Source organism: Heloderma suspectum, chromosome 7, assembly GCF_057233095.1.
Source record: "Heloderma suspectum isolate Gila_16-S chromosome 7, 16-S_ref, whole genome shotgun sequence".
Lineage (NCBI taxonomy): Eukaryota > Metazoa > Chordata > Lepidosauria > Squamata > Helodermatidae > Heloderma > Heloderma suspectum.
The window spans coordinates 40,051,330-40,070,649 of record NC_139464.1 but is presented as its reverse complement, the minus strand read 5'-3'; the positions used below and the strand labels follow the sequence as shown (position 1 = coordinate 40,070,649).

The 19,320-nt window shown below is 41.7% G+C and overlaps 1 protein-coding gene across 1 annotated transcript; it reads right to left on the bottom strand.

Annotated features, from left to right (window-relative positions):
• Positions 1–1,884: 1,884 nt before the first annotated feature.
• RASD2 (RASD family member 2) lies at positions 1,885–18,850 on the bottom strand. The gene is made up of 3 exons (XM_084811736.1): positions 18,571–18,850; positions 9,342–9,621; positions 1,885–5,444 (listed from the first exon to the last, which is right to left on the bottom strand). Exons 2-3 carry the CDS (start codon positions 9,610–9,612, stop codon positions 4,915–4,917), a joined length of 801 nt encoding a protein of 266 aa, XP_084667862.1. The 5' UTR covers positions 9,613–9,621; positions 18,571–18,850; the 3' UTR covers positions 1,885–4,914.
• Between the last annotated feature and the right edge of the window lie 470 nt (positions 18,851–19,320).

Here is a 19,320-nt window from a genome sequence, read left to right as displayed (position 1 = left end):
CCCTGCCTTCTTTGTCCTTTATCATGCCCGTCTTTGCACAAAACGTTCCCTTGAGATCTCCAATTTTCCTGAAGAGATCTCTAGTCTTTCCCATTCTGTTGTTTTCCTCGATTTCTTTGCATTGTTCATTTAAGAAGGCCTTCTTGTCTCTCCTTGCTATTCTCTGGAACTCTGCATTCAGTTGGGTATATCTTCCCCTTTCTCCCTTGCTTTTCGCTTCCCTTCTTTCGTGAGCTACTTGTAAAGCCTCATCAGACAGCCACTTGGCTTTCTTGCATTTCTTTTTCTTTGGGACGGATTTTGTTGCTGCCTCCTGAACAATGTTACGGACCTCCGTCCATAGTTCCTCAGGCACTCTGTCTGTCAGGTCTAATCCCTGAAATCTATTCCTCACCTCCACTGTATATTCAGAAGGGATATGACTGAGGTCATACCTGAACGGTTTAGTGGTTTTCCCGACGTTCTTCAATTTAAGCCGAAATTTTGCAAGAAGCAGCTCATGATCTGAGCCACAGTCAGCTCCAGGTCTTGTTTTTACTGACTGTATGGAGCTTCTCCATCTTTGGCTGCAAAGGACATAATCAATCTGATTTCGATATTGACCATCTGGTGACGTCCATGTGTAGTGTCGCCTCTTGTGCTGTTGGAAAAGAGTGTTTGCTATGATCAGCATGTTCTCTTGGCAAAACTCTATTAGCTTTTGTCCTGCTTCATTTTGTACACCAAGGCCATGCCTGCCTGTTATCCCGGTGATTTCTTGACTTCCTACTTTAGCATTCCAATCCCCTATGATGAAGAGGACATCTTTTTTTGGTGTTAGTTCTAGAAGGTGTTGTAGGTCTTCATAGAACCGATCAACCTCAGCTTCTTCGGCCTCAGTGGTTGGGGCATAGACTTGAATTACTGTGATGTTGAATGGTTTGCCTTGGATTCGTACTGAGATCATTCTATCATTTTTAAGATTTCTATATCTCTATCAATCTATAATCTATAATCTATCTATCAATCTATAATCTATCTATCAATCTATAATCTAGATTGTTGGTGGGGAAATGTAATTCTTTCTGCAGCTAGCAGGGACACTGCAATTTGGAATGCTATGTAGAATGCAGTTGCATGAGTGCCACAGATACCTATTTGATAATGCCTGCTACATTGCGCATGGTGAGTGACACTGCAAAATGATGTTGGATATACCTCAGCACTGTAGCCATAAGATGGATGTTTCTCTCCCTTCTTCTTTCCCACCACAGGCATTCCACCATAAGCAGGCATACTATAATCATCACCATTCTTTGTTGTAGTACTTGTTGGGGCTTTGCTTTTATCCTGCTCCCAATAGTGATAAAAATGGATTACACATTTTTCCAGATCTCCTGTAAATGTTTGCTTGTATTCTAAGCTCTGTGGATTAATGTGTGTGATATGCTTAGCTATTCCTCTAATATCCTCCCCGCTCCAATTCAAACAGAGGAAGATCTTCCTCTAGATTTCTTCTATCTCCCTACAAGCCAATTCCTCATAACATCCACCAGTAGTAGTAGGACAATAACTCCTCTTTCACAGGAAGACTTAAGGTGCATGATGTGTGGCTAGTCCATGGTGAGGATGGTGAGATGAGAAAGCACCTTGTACTACTGAGGACTGCTCAACTGACTGTAAATGAGGTAGTCAGAAGATTGCATGCCTTTCTCTCTCCTTTTTTTTGAGTCTTGCTGGGTCATTTGAAGTCTCTGAATTTAGGTTACAGGCAGCATTTCCTCTACTCCACAACCAGAACTTGGTTTTTTGATCCCACCAGAAGATCCATTTTGGGACATAACTTGCCACTGTTTGTTTGCTTAATGACACTTAGAGAAAATGCACAACATCCAAGACACAGCTAATAAATAAACCAGGTTTATTTGGAAAGAATATATATATATATATTTATACAAGTTTTGAGTCACTTGAAAATAAGATAGATCCACCTTCCCCAACCATGGCCATGCTGGTTGGGAATGATGGGAGTTGCAGTCCAATACAACTGTGGGACATCAGGTTGGGGAAGGCTGATAGATGGTTGCCATGGCACTAGAAATCAAACAATGTTGTATTTTTCATGGCAAGGCAAGGAAGGTGTGGGCTTTGAGGAATAAAGAGGGAGATTATTTTGACTGTGAAGAACTGCTACATAAACCCTTCAACTTTTGTTACCTGCCAGATGTCAGAGTGAACATTTTTTCAGTGCCAGTACGGCTTGCAATGTCAACCAGAACGTACAGTACTATTTACATATATATAGAATATGAGGTATAATACAACATGGTGTGGTATATTCAAGGGCTGGTATAGGATATCCACATTGTTTACAATGTATCAACATTATGGAGACCAAAGTCTTCCCCTAGTTACACACACACACACACACACACACACACACAGTGCAGTCACATCTGAGGTAATTTTTTCCTTTAAAATGTCTATTATCAGCGCACACAATTGCTCCACCATGCCGAGTAACAAAAGATGAAACAGAAAGAAAGAGAGTTCGAGGCGAAGGACCTCTGGATGGGCATAAAAGAGAACTAGGAGAGATGAAGCTGGTGCAGACTGCTGTGCCCTATTCTTACAGGTGGCAGCTCTGTATTCATGGCAAATGGGCACAAAACACCTCAGCATATCTGAGGCATACAAAATTACAGGTACTACTCCAATGAACGTCCATTATTTATGAGCAGAAAGCTGTCCAAGGGGAAAAGTGGCCATTGAAAAATGGGGGAGGGGTGTCACATCACCTGCCCTGGGTGAAATTCACCTCAGTTAGGTGCCAGATTAAATCTTAAATATGGCTTTAATAATAGACAGGTCTCATTCAGATGCTCTTCTTTTTCTCCACCGGAATTCTGCTATGAATAGATGGATTTGATTGAAGGAAAACCACTAATGTTTTACTATGTTGTTGTTGTTGTTGTTGAAGTATATTCTACATCCTTGAAATAAAGCCCCTTAAGCACTCACTCACTATGTTAGGACTGGCCCTACCATTAGGTGAAGTGAGGCAGCCACCTCTGGTGGAAGTTGTTGGGAGGTTGGGGGCAGTAGTGAGGTGCTGGAGGACAGAGCAGTGGGTGCTATGCACCCTGCCCAGCACCCCTTAAGCTAACTTGCTGCCCTCAGGTGTGGCAGGAGATATGGACCCTTTGCCAGTGTAAAAGGAAGGGTCAGCTGTCACTTGGGTTGGCGACTTTTTGTGGAATGGAGGGGTGCCATTTTGTCTTTGTTCTCAGCCAGCAAAACGTCTTGGGACAGCCCTGCACTCTGTGCTCACATCCACACTGCATATGACAGCCCCATCCTAAACTAAACTTTTGCACCTTACTTTTGTATGAATAATTGAACTAGATCCTGCTATCAGAAATTTTCCAACCAGTTGAACATTAGGACATTTTAGAGTGGGGCCAGTTGCAGGCCAGTCCTGCACATGTTTTCTTGGAAGGAATCTCCGCTGATGCTAATGGTACTTACAGCACTATCCTATATCTGTGTACTTGAAAGTAGGCCATACTGTATTCAGTGGGGATTACTTCCAGCTAAAAATGCTTAGGACTGCAGCCCCCTTTTCCAATAAACCTGCAGTGGATTAAAGCCTTACTGCATAATTCTGTGCATGCTTACTTTGAAGTAAGCCCCATTATGTTCAGTTGTGCCTACTCCCAGGTAGGTGTGCACAGGATTGCAACCTTAGTGTGAAAAAGCTGGTGTAAGCCACTGATAGATTAGGAGTAGGCAACTTGGTGGCCCCTGATGTTTTGGACTACAACTTCCATAACCCCCAACCAGCATTTGCAATGTTCAGAAATTATAGGAGTTATCATCCAAAACATCTGGGATTATGAGACCTGGCATTGCATATCCACTGTGGCTGTGAACACAAACACAAACCCAGAAACAATTATTTGTTATTATAGTAATTGGAGTGGGAGGCAGATGGGATCTGCAGTGTATATAGTAAAATTTCTCCAAGGCTGTAGATGTATTCTTTTTAGGAACAGAAAATCATATGTCAGGTGTGCTGGTTTTTACAATACAACAGTTTCAATTACTGTACACATTATACAACTGGAGAACAGTTGGCATTTCCAGATCATACTTGCTGATTAACTCACATTTCAGTTAAACAGACCATTTGCCATCTGGGTTTGCTTGGGAAACAAAAACAAAATTAAAGCCATAATACAAAATGACATTTGCATTGATACTATGAGGAATTGCTACTGCCGCATAAAAGCGCATTTTTTTCCACTCCCAAATGTCCAAACCTTCTTCAGACCAGACAAATCTACTTAAGGACAAATCACATCCATACACACACATGCACACACACAAATTGTCTTGAAACTTGGAAGCCTCCACCAATTCATTGAACCAAGATAGGAAGTTGAAACATGAGTCATATTTCTGAAGGAGGGTTGGAGGAAAATGATACACAGCCTTCACCTTTTCAGCAAAAACTGCATTATGGGGTCAAAACTATGCAAGTTAGACACAATCCTGCACTCATTCCTTGTACAAAGCTGAGGTTCAGCCTTCTTTACGCACTGAGTTTCTCCAAAGCAGAGAAAAACAAACAGAAAACTAGTTAACAGAAAGAAAGAAAGAAAGAAAGAAAGAAAGAAAGAAAGCAAGCAAGCAAGCAAGCAAGCAAGCAAGCTGCTGCATATGGTAGTTACCTACCAGGCAGCTTCAAGTATTTACATTACTACCCCTTAAGTTACTTCTTTACATTAATGGTGCGGTAGTGTTGACAAAGTGGTTTCAAGCACTATTCTCATGACTGCAATCTGCTGTCATCACCTGGGCCTCATGACTTTCACTGAGCAGCCATTTTCTTTAAGGCACTGTACTATAGACCCCACCTCAGTGGAGCTTCTTTCACTGGATTGTGCATTTCTCTCTCTCCCTTGTTTGTCCTTCTCTGAGGACTTTGGATTTGATATATTTCAGGTCACTGTTGACACTGGGTCGGCGAGCAAAGGGAGAGATCATGCCATAGGCATCTGACTCTTTGACCCTGTGCATCTTGAAGGACTTTTGGTGGAAGGCGTCACCATACTGGACAGAGATCTTCCTGTGAAGGGCAGGGCTCATCTCATGAGGAAGCTTGGCCATACTGAAAAGAACATAGAACATCTCATTCACGTTGGTGTTCTTCTTAGCTGAGACTTCAAAGTAAGCACAGTTCTCATCACTGGAGACCAGTTTCTCGGCTTCCTCAGAGCGCACCTGGCGGTAGAGTTCACCATGATCATTCTTATTGCCGCAGATCACCATGGGCAGGTCACCTGTTTCCTTGGTCTTGTTCTTCAGGCATGATTTGACTTCAAGGATCTGCTTCTGGAGCCTCTTGACCTCATCAAAGGATTCCCTGTTATCCAAACTGAACACTAGGATGAAAACATCCCCTGCAATATTCCAATAGAAAAGAAAAACATTGGAGGCAAGCAATTACAACCTATCTTAGAAAAGCCATTTTTGTTTATTCTGGATATTATATGGTAGAACCAAAACATCCATTGAGTCCAACACCCTGAATGCTATTTACAGAGCTTTAAGGGGTCATGGGCATATATAAAGAATACAAAATGAATTCTGATACCAAGGATTTTAGCAAAATACTGTTATATAAAATGGCAGGTCTACCACACATAGTGGGTTTTTTTTGGCCAAATCCCTCCCTCTGTTGTTTTTCTTCAGGGGGAATTTTAATCTTATTTCCTCTGTAACAATGTCCAGCCCAGTGGAAAATCCTTATTACTACTTCTCTTCTGCCATGGCCAGCTTTGGAATCCAAGCACTGAAAAAGTCATGAAGTCTCAACAGTTGACTTGCTTCATTCACTACCTCAGCACCCCTTGCTCAACCTCTGGTCCATTTCTTCTCCAAGCTCCATTCTACCACTCACAGATTATTTTCCATGTGCTAGTAGTCCCCATGCCATTTCCCTGAGCTCCAAATATCCTGTACTAATAATTATGAACTCATTCTTGGAGTGTGCTTTCTTTTATAGCTAAAACAGTAACATCTACACACAAAAAGGAGTTAAGGACCTCAGGTTATGTCTTATTCAGCAAAAACTCTTGTTCTGTGTCTATTGGATGCCACAGTGTCGGTTTAATAAGGGTTTGTCTAACTCTGCTAATTGCTGGAGGTGTAACACACCTAATGCTTCTTTTAGCCATGCTTTTGGCAATGCCCATTAGTTGCCATTTTTGGGAGGAGGTTATTATACAGATAAACTTTGTGTTCAAACACTCTTTCATATTTACTGATGCACATGTCCTTTTACATTATCTACCTGCTTCCTGAAAGTTAATGCACAGTCAGAACAAATGGATTCTCCGTTCTCTTTTGAGAGCTGAAAGACTGATATTACAAAATTGGAAGGACAAATGCTTACCTCCTATAATATAATGGACTGAGGACCTAACAATGCTTTCAGCATTTGAATGGGTGGTATATAGACGCCACATGTCAATATGGATATATGGACATTTGATCTGCCTTTGTTTAAATTTATGCATAATTCTTAGAAAACTGTATATTCATGTATGTGTGTGCGTGCATGTGCTCGCACGTGTATTGTACATATATAGATTTCATACGCATGTATTGAAACTGATATATTCAAATCTATGTAGCTACAATTGTTTTTCTTTTCTTCTTTATGGTTTTGTTTTGTTGAAATTTTAGAATAAAAATTAATTTAAAAAAGGCTTGGGGGGACTGCAAGCTATGCATCAGTACATAGCATCTTTAGAAAAAGCCCCAAGATGGGTGTGGGTGTGGGGAGAAGCTACCAAAACAGCTCCATGAGGACTGTGCAAGTTTAGTGATCACATAATGGTCAGATACCACAGGGGACAACACTCCTGTGCCTTTTGTAGTTGAATGGATGGGTGAATTTGAGATAATGCACCTTCCTAAATAATGGTGGTGCAGCTAGGCAACTTTAGACTCTGGACTTCATGATCTTATGCCCCACCCCCACTTTAGATGGTCTTGTGTATGACGACAGTTGTGAAACACAACTACAATCACTCTGCTCCCCTTCCACTATACTTTACAAATAACATTCCTGATATGTTAGAACAACAATACTGTTTGCCAACCCTGAATAATAATAATCATAATACACTGAGCATATGCAGTTTTGCATTTTAAACTCACTTAAATCATACCACCATTGTGACTATAGAAATAAAATGGCGTTTGCTTCTGCTGCCCTCATCATCTGCCACTGTCTGGGTGGTCATTTGGGGGATCCCCATGGTCCAGGCCTAGCTGCCAGAGGTAGCTCTATATTTGGGGCAAATAGGGTGGAGACCCTTTGCCTCTCCCCCACCCACTTGTGGCAGAGAAATCCCCCCACAACCAGGTACATTTGCTCCAGTGCACGCCGATTGCCACACATTATCTACTTCTGCCTTCCTCCAACAATCTCAGAATACTGAGTCCCTGCCCTGTCTTGCACCCTACCAGCCCCAGTGAGCACCAGTTGCCACTACTAGCTGCTCTACTGAATATTGTGGTTTTGGCCCTGTGATTAAGAGCCAAACTAAATGAGAAGTAGGACTTCCATAATCTAATCACCTAATGTCCTTTTCAAATTTAAAAACAGCCTCAGTCTTCTCCCCTCCCCCACGCACACAGTTAGTCAGGGGCATGGTGCTGGGGCAGGGGTTAATCCTTTCTCCCTGCATCATTTCCCGGGTTCAGCTCCCCCTGCCCTGGGGCTAATTGCCTTGCTGGGGGAGACAGGCACAATACTGGGGGGGGGGGGTTAAGATTGAGTTGATGCATTTTGCTTGCATTCTTCTTCCTCTTCTTCCTCCTCCTTCTCTTGGTCTTCCACAGCAGCCCCCAGATACAACACTGCTGTAGTCTTACGTGTGTTAAATAACTTCCTACCTTCCTTCTTCACCTAAACTGTATGATTTGCAAAACACAAAGGGACTCATGCTAGCAGGTCGTGGATTACTGTGATACCTTGTCCCCTCCAGTATACAAGCAGAGTGGGACTTGACTTTGAGACCGGCAGCGATTCTGTTTACAAATCTGAAGAACAAGCTGGATGCTTTTTACAACCCAGTGCTCAGCGAAAACTTTATTCTTTTTTTCATTTTTGTCAATAGAAAGAGGCAGCATGGGTTTGCAGAGAAACACAGATCCACTTAGAACTCCTTTAGCATGCGAGAAGCAATTTGCCCACCCACTCTCGATGGAGACAGCTTCACAGTAATAATTGTCACCTAGAGACGTGTTCCCAAGGTTTGCTCATAAGACTCTCTCTACAACATTTCTGCACAGACAGGAGGTGAAAAGAGATGTGCACAATTTTTTTATTTTTTATTTTAGGGAAAGGACAATAACTCAATAGTTCAGGATGTGCTTTGCATGCAAAAGATCTCAGGTTTGATCTACAGTATTGCCAGGTAGGGCCGGCAAAGACTCCTACCTGAAACTAGAGAGAGCTGCTGCCAGTCAGTGGGATCTCCAACATTTGGGGGCTGTGGGCACATTTTGTGGAGAAAGTGTCACAAAATGGCTGCCAAAGGAAGGTGTGTCCATTCACAAAATGGCTGCTGTGGTGGGTGTGGCCAGTCAAGACATCCTTTTCACACAATGCAAACTGGCAAGGCTAAAAGACAAGCAACTTGTCCAAGACACAGTGTACAAAGTAGAGGAAGGCTCTGAGCCCCCAAACACAAAACCACTCATTTGATCCCAGAGTTTTCTGCTCCAACACTCATTTTACAGAAGACAAACTGGTGAGGCTCAGAGAAAAGTAACTTGGCCAAGAAACCAAGTGTAAGGCTGCAATCCTATACATGCTTACTTGGGAGTAAGTCCTACTGAATTCAGTGAGGCTTACTTTTGAGCAGACCTACATAGGATTGCTTTGCATATCCCATCCACCTAAACTTGGCTGTCTTCAGTGGACACATGCAAAAGTGGACAGAGCTCTTGCACCTTTGATAATTGTATAGAAGAGGGAATCTTCTTGGCTGTTGCTTTCAGCCTTACACAACTGAGCATCTCAGAGAGAGAGAGAGAGAGAGAACCAGATGCAAAAGAGGATGGCTGTGTAGAAGAGGGAATTTCAGCAGGTGTCGCTTGTTATGCTGAATAAAAAGAGCAGAGGGAAGGATTTGGCAAAAAAAAAAGAAATAAAGTGATGGACCTGCCATTTGCACCTTAAACTTGGGACTGTGACCCTGCGTCTCTTCCCCAAAACTGGATTATCTTAACTTGAGCAAACTTGGACAGCCACTGGTAAACCTAACAGACACAGTTCTAACCTGTGAGTATGGAAAGTCTCCTCATGGCAGGGAATGGATGATTCCCAGATGTATCCAAGATGTCTAGTTGGTACATGTCACCCCGAATGTTGTAGACTTTGCGATGAAAATCCTCGATAGTGGGTGTGTACTGGTCCTCAAACCGGCCATTGAGAAACCGAGAGACAATGGAACTCTTGCCCACCCTGGAGGCTCCCAGCACAACCATGCGGTAGGAGTTCTTGGCTGGCACATTCAAAGTGCAGTTCCCAGTGGACATAGTCTTCATCATTGCTTAGATCTGAATGGATACACAAAGGGAAAGCTTTTATCATTAACACTGTATCATTAACATTGAACAGCAGCAACACCTGAAAACAGCACTGTTCCAGGAGCCATTCCGTAATTGACCAGTCACGGTATTGGTATTCTGTTTTTTTCAAAAGCATAATTTTAATCTGGTGTTTTAATCTTTTTATCCTTTTATTATTTTATCTCTTGTGTTCACTACTCCGAATCTGTTCTAGATATAGAGCGGTATATAAATATTGTGAATGAATGAATGAATGAATGAATGAATAAATACCAGGAACACATAGAGAGAACAGAAGCAAGTTTGGCAAAGGGAGATAAGGAACAGTCAGGGCAGAAACAAGACTCTGAGCAACAAATTCACTGGGGAACATTAGGGGCTTATCCTAATTATGATAGCCAAAGGAAAAAAGCATCACATTTCAATAAGAAATCTTAAGAACAAAAGAACATAAGAAGCATGCTGGACAAGAGCCAGAGTTCACCCAGTCCACCATTCTGTCCACACAGTGGCCAACTGGCTGCCTGTGGGAAGCCCATAAGCAGGACATGAGTGCAACAGCACCCTCCTGCTTGTTTCCCCCAACAGAACCCATTATTGGTTTCTTACAAAGTTAATTCTTTTAGTTGCTTTATTTTGAGGAGTAACTGGGAGGCCAAGGCCCTGGGGAGGAGAGCGATAGGTGGATGCTGTATGGAAGGCACAACTTGCATGGAACGTATGTCTATGGAAGGCAGCTGTTCCGAGAAACAGCTGGTGCTGCAAGGAGAGGTCCAATGAGGCTGGTGATGTTCTCTCTCACCCATGCAAATGGTAGTGGTTGCGTTGACTGTGCCCATCATAAATAAACCCTAAAAGCTTTTTCTCCAGAACGTTTCTACTCATATCTCGTTTAAGTAAGTACTGGAATATGTGGCTTGGAGTGTGCCTTCCAAATAGCCACAATGTCAGGAAAAGACATGAGAAATTACAATTTGCATCCGTAAAATTTATTTTTGAATCTTGGAGTTCTTGTCCACCTCCCTCCCCGCAGTTGTGGAACTAATTTTTGCAAAACATATATTTACCAGCCCCATTTTCAATGGAAGCTTTACCACTGGTTAAATGGGAGCTGAATTGCATTCCCTGTAGTATCCCACTCTGAGGTCGCTTTACTTGAAGATAGCTAGTCGTTGAATAACATTGTAAGGCAGGGTTGTTTTTTTTCCCCATGTTTCTTTTAATGAAAAGATGATGGTTCACAATGTACATGGTATTGTCTTTGTCTACATCTTGTTGCAATTTCTGAATAGAGAGTCCTCCCACGACATAAGAAATGAGAGGCATGAGAGAGCTCTTTCTTACATAATCAGAGTGTAAGCACGGAGGTCACTGAAAAGTACAGGGACTCTTGAGAGTCTAAATACATCTTTCAGCCACCAAATGCATTGCCTGACAAAAAGAGAAATACAAAAGGGTACCGTATAATAAATGTCACAACGTGGTACATTTATAGGAGCTCATTTGTTTTTATTTGTTTTGAAACTTCAGCTAGGCCATAGGGTGGCCATGTGTCCTCTTTTACAGAGGACAGTCCTGTATTTGAAGGGGTGCCAGAGGACCGTTCTCTACTTTAAAGGCATCCTCTGTTTCTAGGGCTGTCCACTCCAAGTCTGATCTAAAGACAAAGAACCATCTGTGCGTGGATACAGAACCATCAGAAGGAAGAGCTGGGCCTCATCAACAGCACCTGGACAGCAGACTGAACAAGACACACAGGTCACCTGGTCACAGTCTTCCACCCTATGGTGGGATGTCCTGTATTTCCATGTAAATTATAATAATTGTTTCTAAATTTGTATGTATACATATACATTAGCATATACAATTTTTTTGCAGATCAAAATTTTGTTGTTGTCGATGCTGTCTTTTTTGCTGATGCGTTTTCTCTTCTTTGGTGATTCTTTAGTGGTCACCCAAGTCCAAAATAGAGCTGCTAGACTACTAACTGGGACTGGGTGATGTGATCATGTATTGCCAATACTTCATTAGCTTTTGGGTGTTTAAAACCTTTAAAATCCTAAATGGCTTGGGGCCAGAGTATCTAAAGAAACATCTCCTCCCATACGTACCTTCCCAGACCCTTAGGTCATCTTCAGCGGTCCTTTTCTAGGTGCCACCACTGAATGAAGTTAGGGGGGTGGATAAAAGAGAAAGGGCCTTCTGAGTTGTTGGGTGCCATTTATGGAATCTCCTCCACCTGGCACCCATGCTATTATCTTTTTGGCTCCAGGAAAAGACACTTTTCTTCTCTCAGGCATTTTAGATTTTTATTATTGCATTGCTTGTTTTTAACTTGCTTTTAACCTGTGTTATTGTGTGAACTGCCCTGAGGACTTTGTCATATCAACAACAACAACATATACATCTTATTCTGGAGGAGTAGCCGTGTTGTCATGTTAGCTTGTTATTGCAAACCCTTTACACACGTGTGCAGCCTGTGTTGTCTCTATGCAAAGCTCAAATAAGGCTATTATAAAAGACAATGTGTGCTCTTTATTTAGTTTATGTAATGTTAAGTTTTGGACTATATATATTCCTAGATCTGGTTGCCCATCTTTGCTTATTTCCCAAGCCTTTTAGTTTTAAAGCAAACTTTTACAACATCTTGTTTTAAAAATTTAAACATATCGTTTCCTAAGCTTTGCAAGTATCAGTAGTGAAACAGTCGTCATTGCTGAGAAAAGAAGCCTGGGGTGCCTCTCTTGGAAAAACAACAACATATGAACCTGTGCCCCTACAAGCTTTGTTCTATAACTCTGAATGAGGACAGAACATAATTTAGTAATGTTCAGGGTAATGCAACAACATCCTCAATGCTGTATAAAAACATAGAAGGGGAAAACCCCTATGGTGACTGCCTCAGAGAAGATTCCAGGCTAAGCTAGATTCAACACTGCAGTGTGAATTGAACTAACTTAGGCTGTGTTCCTAGGTACCCTTGTGTGAAAATAAGTTCCACTGAAATCAATAGTATTATTTTTAATTGATTTTTTTAAAAAATGAATAGAATTGTTCTAACTTCAACAAGAGGCAACAGCCATCCCAAGTGCGGATTAAGGGAACAACGCATCAGATGGATCTGACTTTCTGGTTGCAACCAACCAGAAAATTGTTTTGTGCAAAGGTCAGGAGTTTCTGGGGCTAGAACCAGGAACCAGGAGATTTGTAAATAGTTCCCTTATGTGTTGAGCAGCCAGAGCTCAAGGTTGGAGCATGGCAGTGAAGGATTCCCAGGCACTAGAGTGGCTCTGCCCACCCAGGCTAGCCACTGGCTCTCCTCAACAGGAAGGGCTTCCTGTTCAGGTTAGGACTTTACTTGGGCAACAATAGTCATTCCTGTCTCTAGGTTTGTTGTGGTTCCTGGTTTTCTGATTGGCTTTAACTCCTCCTTGACACTTGGCTCCCACTCAACAGCAGTCTGTGGCTTAGCTCTGGCAATAAATCCATTTGAAATGGATGGGAGGGGTACAAAACCAGCACTGTGGTCATGTGCAGCTCCTATTTATTTCAAAAGGGCTTGTGCAGGACAACTTCCCAGTGGATAGATCCACATGTTCCTTAGTGGGAGTGGGTGCCATTTGGCACCTTCCAGACATGTTGGGCTACAACTTCCATCATCCTCATCCCACATGGCCAATGGCCATGCTGCTTGCATGGTGATTAGAGTTGTAGTCGAATATGGCAGGAGGGTGGCAGGTTGAGGAAGGCTGAGGTAAAGGAAGTCAGCAAAAGCAGCCCAAAGTATTGTGTGAAATGGCCCAAAGACTTCAAAGTGAGCTCAATGCAATAAAGAACAAAGTTTGCTGAACATGATTTTCCCCATTTTCTTTGGCTGGAAAAATGCTAGTAGAAACAAATATTTGCTAATACTAATATCATGCCCCATTCCCAATTTTGCAATTCAAAACCTGCATGTGAACTTTCCATTTTGAATGTGACATTTTTCCTTCAAAATGTGAATGCTTAAGGGCGCAATCCTATGCACACTTGCATGGGAATAAGTCCCATTGAACTTAATGAGATTTATTTCTGAATATATGTGTATATAGAATTGCACTATTAGGATTGTTGGCATCTCTCTTGATTGTTTTGATTTTAGCAGGCATAAGATATTAAATCCTACAGGCTGTTAGCCATCAAATAATACATTCCATTAATGTCAGCTATCACATGCTGTCAAATTCTAACTATCATTGTAGGCCAACCAAGGATCAAATAAAATAAAATATTAAATAATATTGTATGATGACTTTCAAATACTGCCAAGTAATAACCGTGGAATATCAACTATTGAATCAATCATCATCATACATTAGATACATGTATTAAATATTTGGTGGCTATCTCGAAACCATTTGGTGCCAACATTCACAGGGGATAATTCTGAGTAGAAGTTTCGGAAGCAGGTTCATTTTAGCTCAGCCCTCACAAAAGGTTGTTGATTACATTTTCCAGTGCTACGATTCCTCTGCGAGTCTATATACGCATGATATCATTTAGTCAGTAACACACTGCCTTTCCTTCCACAAATAGGTCACCACAGGTTTCTCGAAGAAAAATATACCTTTTGTTCTAATCTAGGGGAAGTTTTGCACCCTTGGCTGTGAGCAATGGGGGATATTTGAAGGGAGCTACTTTCTTCAGATTGAAGCCTGTTTGCTGAACACTTTCTCCTAAACAAGGATGCAAACCCACTTGCTCAATCCACTTAATAAGTTTGATGAGGAGCTGGGAGCAACATGTATAATTGGTTTTCCATCTGCAATTTGCACACGTGCTGAGTAACTAATTGATTTATTTTCTGCTGCTTTTTCTGCTGTATAAAATATACAGTTGCTACAATTCAGCAACAGATTTACCTGGATAAGCAGCCTTCTGTGATCCACATTTGGGTGGGCAGGTGAGTTGAAGCATCACAATGCTTATTTGAACATAAGGACATAAGAAGAGCCATGCTGGATCAGACTAAGGGTCCATCTAATCCAGCATTCTGTTCACAGAGTGGCCAACCAGCTGCTTACAGGGAACCCACAAGAAGGACATGAGTGCAACAGCACCCTTCCCCAAACTGAACTGGTTGGATGCATCTTGTGATGCAAATACGGATGTTCCTGACCATCCAAGATAATTAGCTACATGCAACTAGAGCTGGATCAACTCCAAGGAGTACAATCCAGAGAATGTCAAGTATGCTTGGTAGCTCCTTCCTTAGTATGCTTATTTTGAAGTTGGTCCCATTGAGATTAGTGGGCTTACTTCCTAATCAATATTCTTCAGATTGCAACTTCAGTCGCATTGAAGTCAAGAGGGTTTATCTTTGAGTGCTTCAGTGTGCCTGATTTTTCCCGAACTGCATCTGCTTATTGCTTATAAACAGAGTTATCAACTGATAAAAGCGTTTAAAAGCTGATCACTCAAGTGTCTTCAGCAGTGTAATACAACCATGGAACATAGACAATCTCTCCTCTACCAAGCCCTCCCATCATTTTGTTCTACTGTGCAAAAGAAATACACAGCAGGCTGGAGGAAAGTTTACATCAGCTTTCTCTCCCACACCTGCCTTATCTGCTCCTCTCTCCACCTCCATGATAATGTTGGCTTAGGTCGGCTGGCTGTAATATAGGCAATCCCTCATCAAGACTCTTCAGGCATGAAGGAAGATGGTGGGGAGCATGTAAGAACAGAAAATAGAGGAGACTTTCTGATCCTGCTGAAGACAGTGGGAGATTCCAGATCTTACATTCCCATGTCTCTGGGTATTAGGGACACTCCTGATTTCTTCCTAATCTTCTGCCTCCCATTTACCTTTGCCATGTCCCCAATTTTTGTCAACATTCCTGTTCTTCTGGAGTACTTTGTTCTCATGCTTATTGGCTACTGGGCACCATTGGGTGCCCACTGAAGTGAACAATGAAATCTCATGTGACAGCTCAAACCTACATACTGTTGTGTTAGGCAACTTATCTTATTTCACAGCAGAGCTGTCCCACAGAAGAAATATCCTTCACTCCAAACCATCCTGGAAGATGAGTCTTTACATTTTTAGGTATGTACCTAAGATGCACACCAAAGAGTAAAGTGTGAATGCAACAAATATGCTTTTGCAAACATGAGTATCATACCAATCTACTCATCAGGGAGCTATGACTGGCTGTAGCCCTCTGCTGAATGTACACTTGGTGGCAAGCCTGGGTTTACCTCTATATGATGTGTGAAATGGCTCATATACATTCTAATGCCTATGAATCCCTAGATCTTTCCATGATGATCTCACATGTGATCCTGTGTTCCCTTAGTTGTGAGCAACACCCATTGAACTTAGTGGAATTAACTTCAGAGTAAAAGTGGATAAGATCAAGCTGTAAGTAGGGATGTTGGAGAAATCCACTATGGATTCAAATGAGTTCAGATTGTTATGAATCTGACCTGTGGATTCTGCAGTGGATTGGCTTTTTCTGAGTCACGTGGATTCTGGAGATTTGCAGATGCGTTTTTCACTGGGGGGGGGGGATTTGCACTAATTAACATTAGCTCTAATTCACATTAACTAATGCCCATTATTGAATTTGCGCAAGTGCACTTTAGCACTAATCCGCACTTGTGCTAATGCACATTAACGTGTTTGCGCAAGTGCGCTTTAGTGTATTCGTGCACATATACATTAGCTCTACATGTGAATTAGTGTGAGTAGAACAAAATTCTGGTTAAAAAAAAATCCAATTCTGTCAATGAGCAGACAAAAGAAAAGACACCTAACACTTTGCAAAATACAGATGGAATTGATTTAACAAAATCCATACATCCCTAGCTGTAAGTGAGGCAAGAACATCCTAGAAAATATTGTTTCACTGCATTTTTTGCAGGACATTTAGCATTCCTTGTGTCAAGGTATTTTATCCCTGATGAGATGTCAGGTAGAGGGAGCTTCTCTATCTCACTTAAATAGCCTGAGGATGTCGTATGACCTAGATAGTGGATCCTAATGAATCAAAGGTCCATTTTGAAGCTGTTATCTGCCATTAAATCAGTACAATTGTAGCAATTAATTGATCGATGCCAGCCTACATGCCCGGCTTAAAATACAAGTTCATTAATCTAGTATTTCCATACTGAAATTCTCTGTATATATAGTACAAGGCATAGACAGTATGGCTGTATTGTTGTGAGTCTGTGTGGTGGTGCACATAGCAGTATATTCATTATTTAATTGTGCTTCATGTCATAATCAGCCACTTATAGCCCATCTTAACATCACAGATTTGGACATCCCATTGTTATCAACACATTCCAGGCCAATTGAAGTATTAATCATTTTGCATTCCCTCACAGGTTTCAATCTGCTCCTCTTAAAAACCCATTCCTTTTTAACATTCCACTGCAGCATCATATTCCAGAGGTGGGAAACAAAGCAGAGGTAAGATGAATGACTTACCCATGGTCAAATAAGTCAATAATATTTGGTAATCAAACTCAGATTTTCTGGTTCCTCTCCATGTTCAAACTCTAACCACTAAACTGTACTACCCATTATCTTATAGACGCATGGGCACATCCACTCAAAAAGTGGAAAATGGATTGTGATAAGAGGTGAGTGAAGAAACCAGATTTTAGTTTTATTCATATCACTTTATGATGCCCTTGACAATCTATTTCCATTTCCCTAGTTATCGATTCTAAAAGGGCTTTTGAGTATTCCGCCCTGTTTGCTTTTAGTGTAGTGCACAGTGATTCAGTTCCTTCAGACATTTTGATTTCTGCAGCCATTATTCTTTTAATTGCCTCTGAACGTCCAAAGCAAAGTGAGATGTGCACTTCAGAATGGTTGTCTTTCATGCACCATGCAGACTGCCTCTTTGCTTGCCTCTCTGTTGCTGCAGCTTTTCTGACTCATCGAAATCACTTTTCTTGACTCACAGAACACCTTTTGCATGTGTGTGTGTGTGTGTGTGTGTGTGTTGCAGTGCAAAGATGAAGACCTGGTCCTTTACTCTCTCTCTCTCTCTCTCTCTCTGGTGCAGACAAACAATCACCCCTGTATAACTTACACCACTGCTCTCACAACGACAAAAGTTTTAGTATCAGATTTGTTTCCTGTGTATATCTTTAAGTCCTTTAACTGATTTAAGGGCAACATAGAGCCCATACCCACACCTTGAATGTCAATGCTTCCTTTCGACCAAATACTTCTGCTAGTTTTCCAGTGGCTTATTATTTATTATTTATTATTACTATGATGATGAGAGAACAAACGGATGATTGTAAGGTCACTCAGTGAACTGGTTGGCCAAAATGCCCATTTCCACTCCCCTTTTCTGGAACCCCTGAGCTCCATACTAACTCCACATACTTTTTAATGTTAAACGCACCAGGAGATCAGCGGGTCCTAAACCGGTCTGTTTTCCAGTCATATTCTGCTCCTAAATCTTCTCACGGACCAACAGAGCTTTTAAATTCCACGCCTTGTACTGCTTCTTCAGTTTTTAAAAGTGTACATTACAACACACCCTTCTTCTTAATTCCGTTCATCACAAGAAAGACACCAAAGGGAACGCACAACCTGTATCCAAACTCTGCTCTTTGGGGCTTTAAAAACGACAACCCTATTTGTTTCTTTCCTGTGATCAAATGCTGTGTTTTTCACCTTCTTTGGGTTTGGTGCAGCATCCGCCGCGCCGCACAGCACCTATAATTCTCTAATTGCTAGCTTCTGTTCTCTCTTCCTTTATTTACTAGCCCTGGGTAGCCAGGCTAGAAAGAAGAACAAATTATGCAGAACAGCAATCTGTCCTTGACTACAAAGTCCTTGAAGCCCTTTCCTTTTCAATAAAAACCATCTAAGTATTATTGCTTGGGGTTATTGTACTTCTGCATCCAGGCATAAAGCTCTTCACTTACCTTTTCTCTCTCTCTGGAAGGGAAATCCTGAATCCAAGTGCAGTCAGCAGCGTTGACTCAGTGGACTGAATCAGCGGCAGCAACTACTGCTGGAGCTTTTTGGCTGATGCTTTCACCGGTTTCTTTACCCCTGGGCTCTCTAGATAGCAACTGGGCTCCAGTGGCTGTTTCGCCTCAGAGAGAGTCTTTGCTGAACCACAGGACGCACATGGCTGAAAGTTAGTGCTTCCAAGGACTAGCAGTTGCCCGGTCTCTTCGGGACTGTGATGAGGAAGTGTGTGTGTGTGTGCGTGTGTGCGTGTGAGAGAGAGGGAGAGAGGGAGATGATGATCTCTCTCTTCACACTAGTCTCAGTCAGTTCACTCCAGAATAGAGCTGACAGTCTCCCCCTCAAGCTTGTACCCTCGTTTGTCTTGTAACTCGAAATCCAGAAAACTCATTTGGGGGCTCTGTTGCGACATCTATCCATAGGAACTGGTGAGTGCATCTCCCCGCACAGCTTCCAGGGGGGAATAAAAGGCAAGAGGGCTGAAAGGATTTAATAATAATAATAATAATAATAATAATAATAATACAAAAAAATGAACCCACAAAAAGCACCCCTTGTCTGTGTTTGCAAAAATAAACATGGGATTTTTTATTTAAAGATAAGATTTATTTTATGATTTTCAGCATAAAAGTGACTTATCTAATTCTCATATGTCCCCCGCTGCCGTCTGTCTGTCTGTCTTTCTTTCTTTCTTTCTTTCT

Coding starts and splice junctions, on each gene's coding strand:
- RASD2 (XM_084811736.1), bottom strand. CDS start 9,612: ATGATGAAGACTATGTCCACTGGGAACTGCACTTTGAATGTGCCAGCC. Junction 5,445..9,341: donor GAGACTTTCCATACTCACAG/GTTAGAACTGTG, acceptor GGAATATTGCAG/GGGATGTTTTCATCCTAGTG.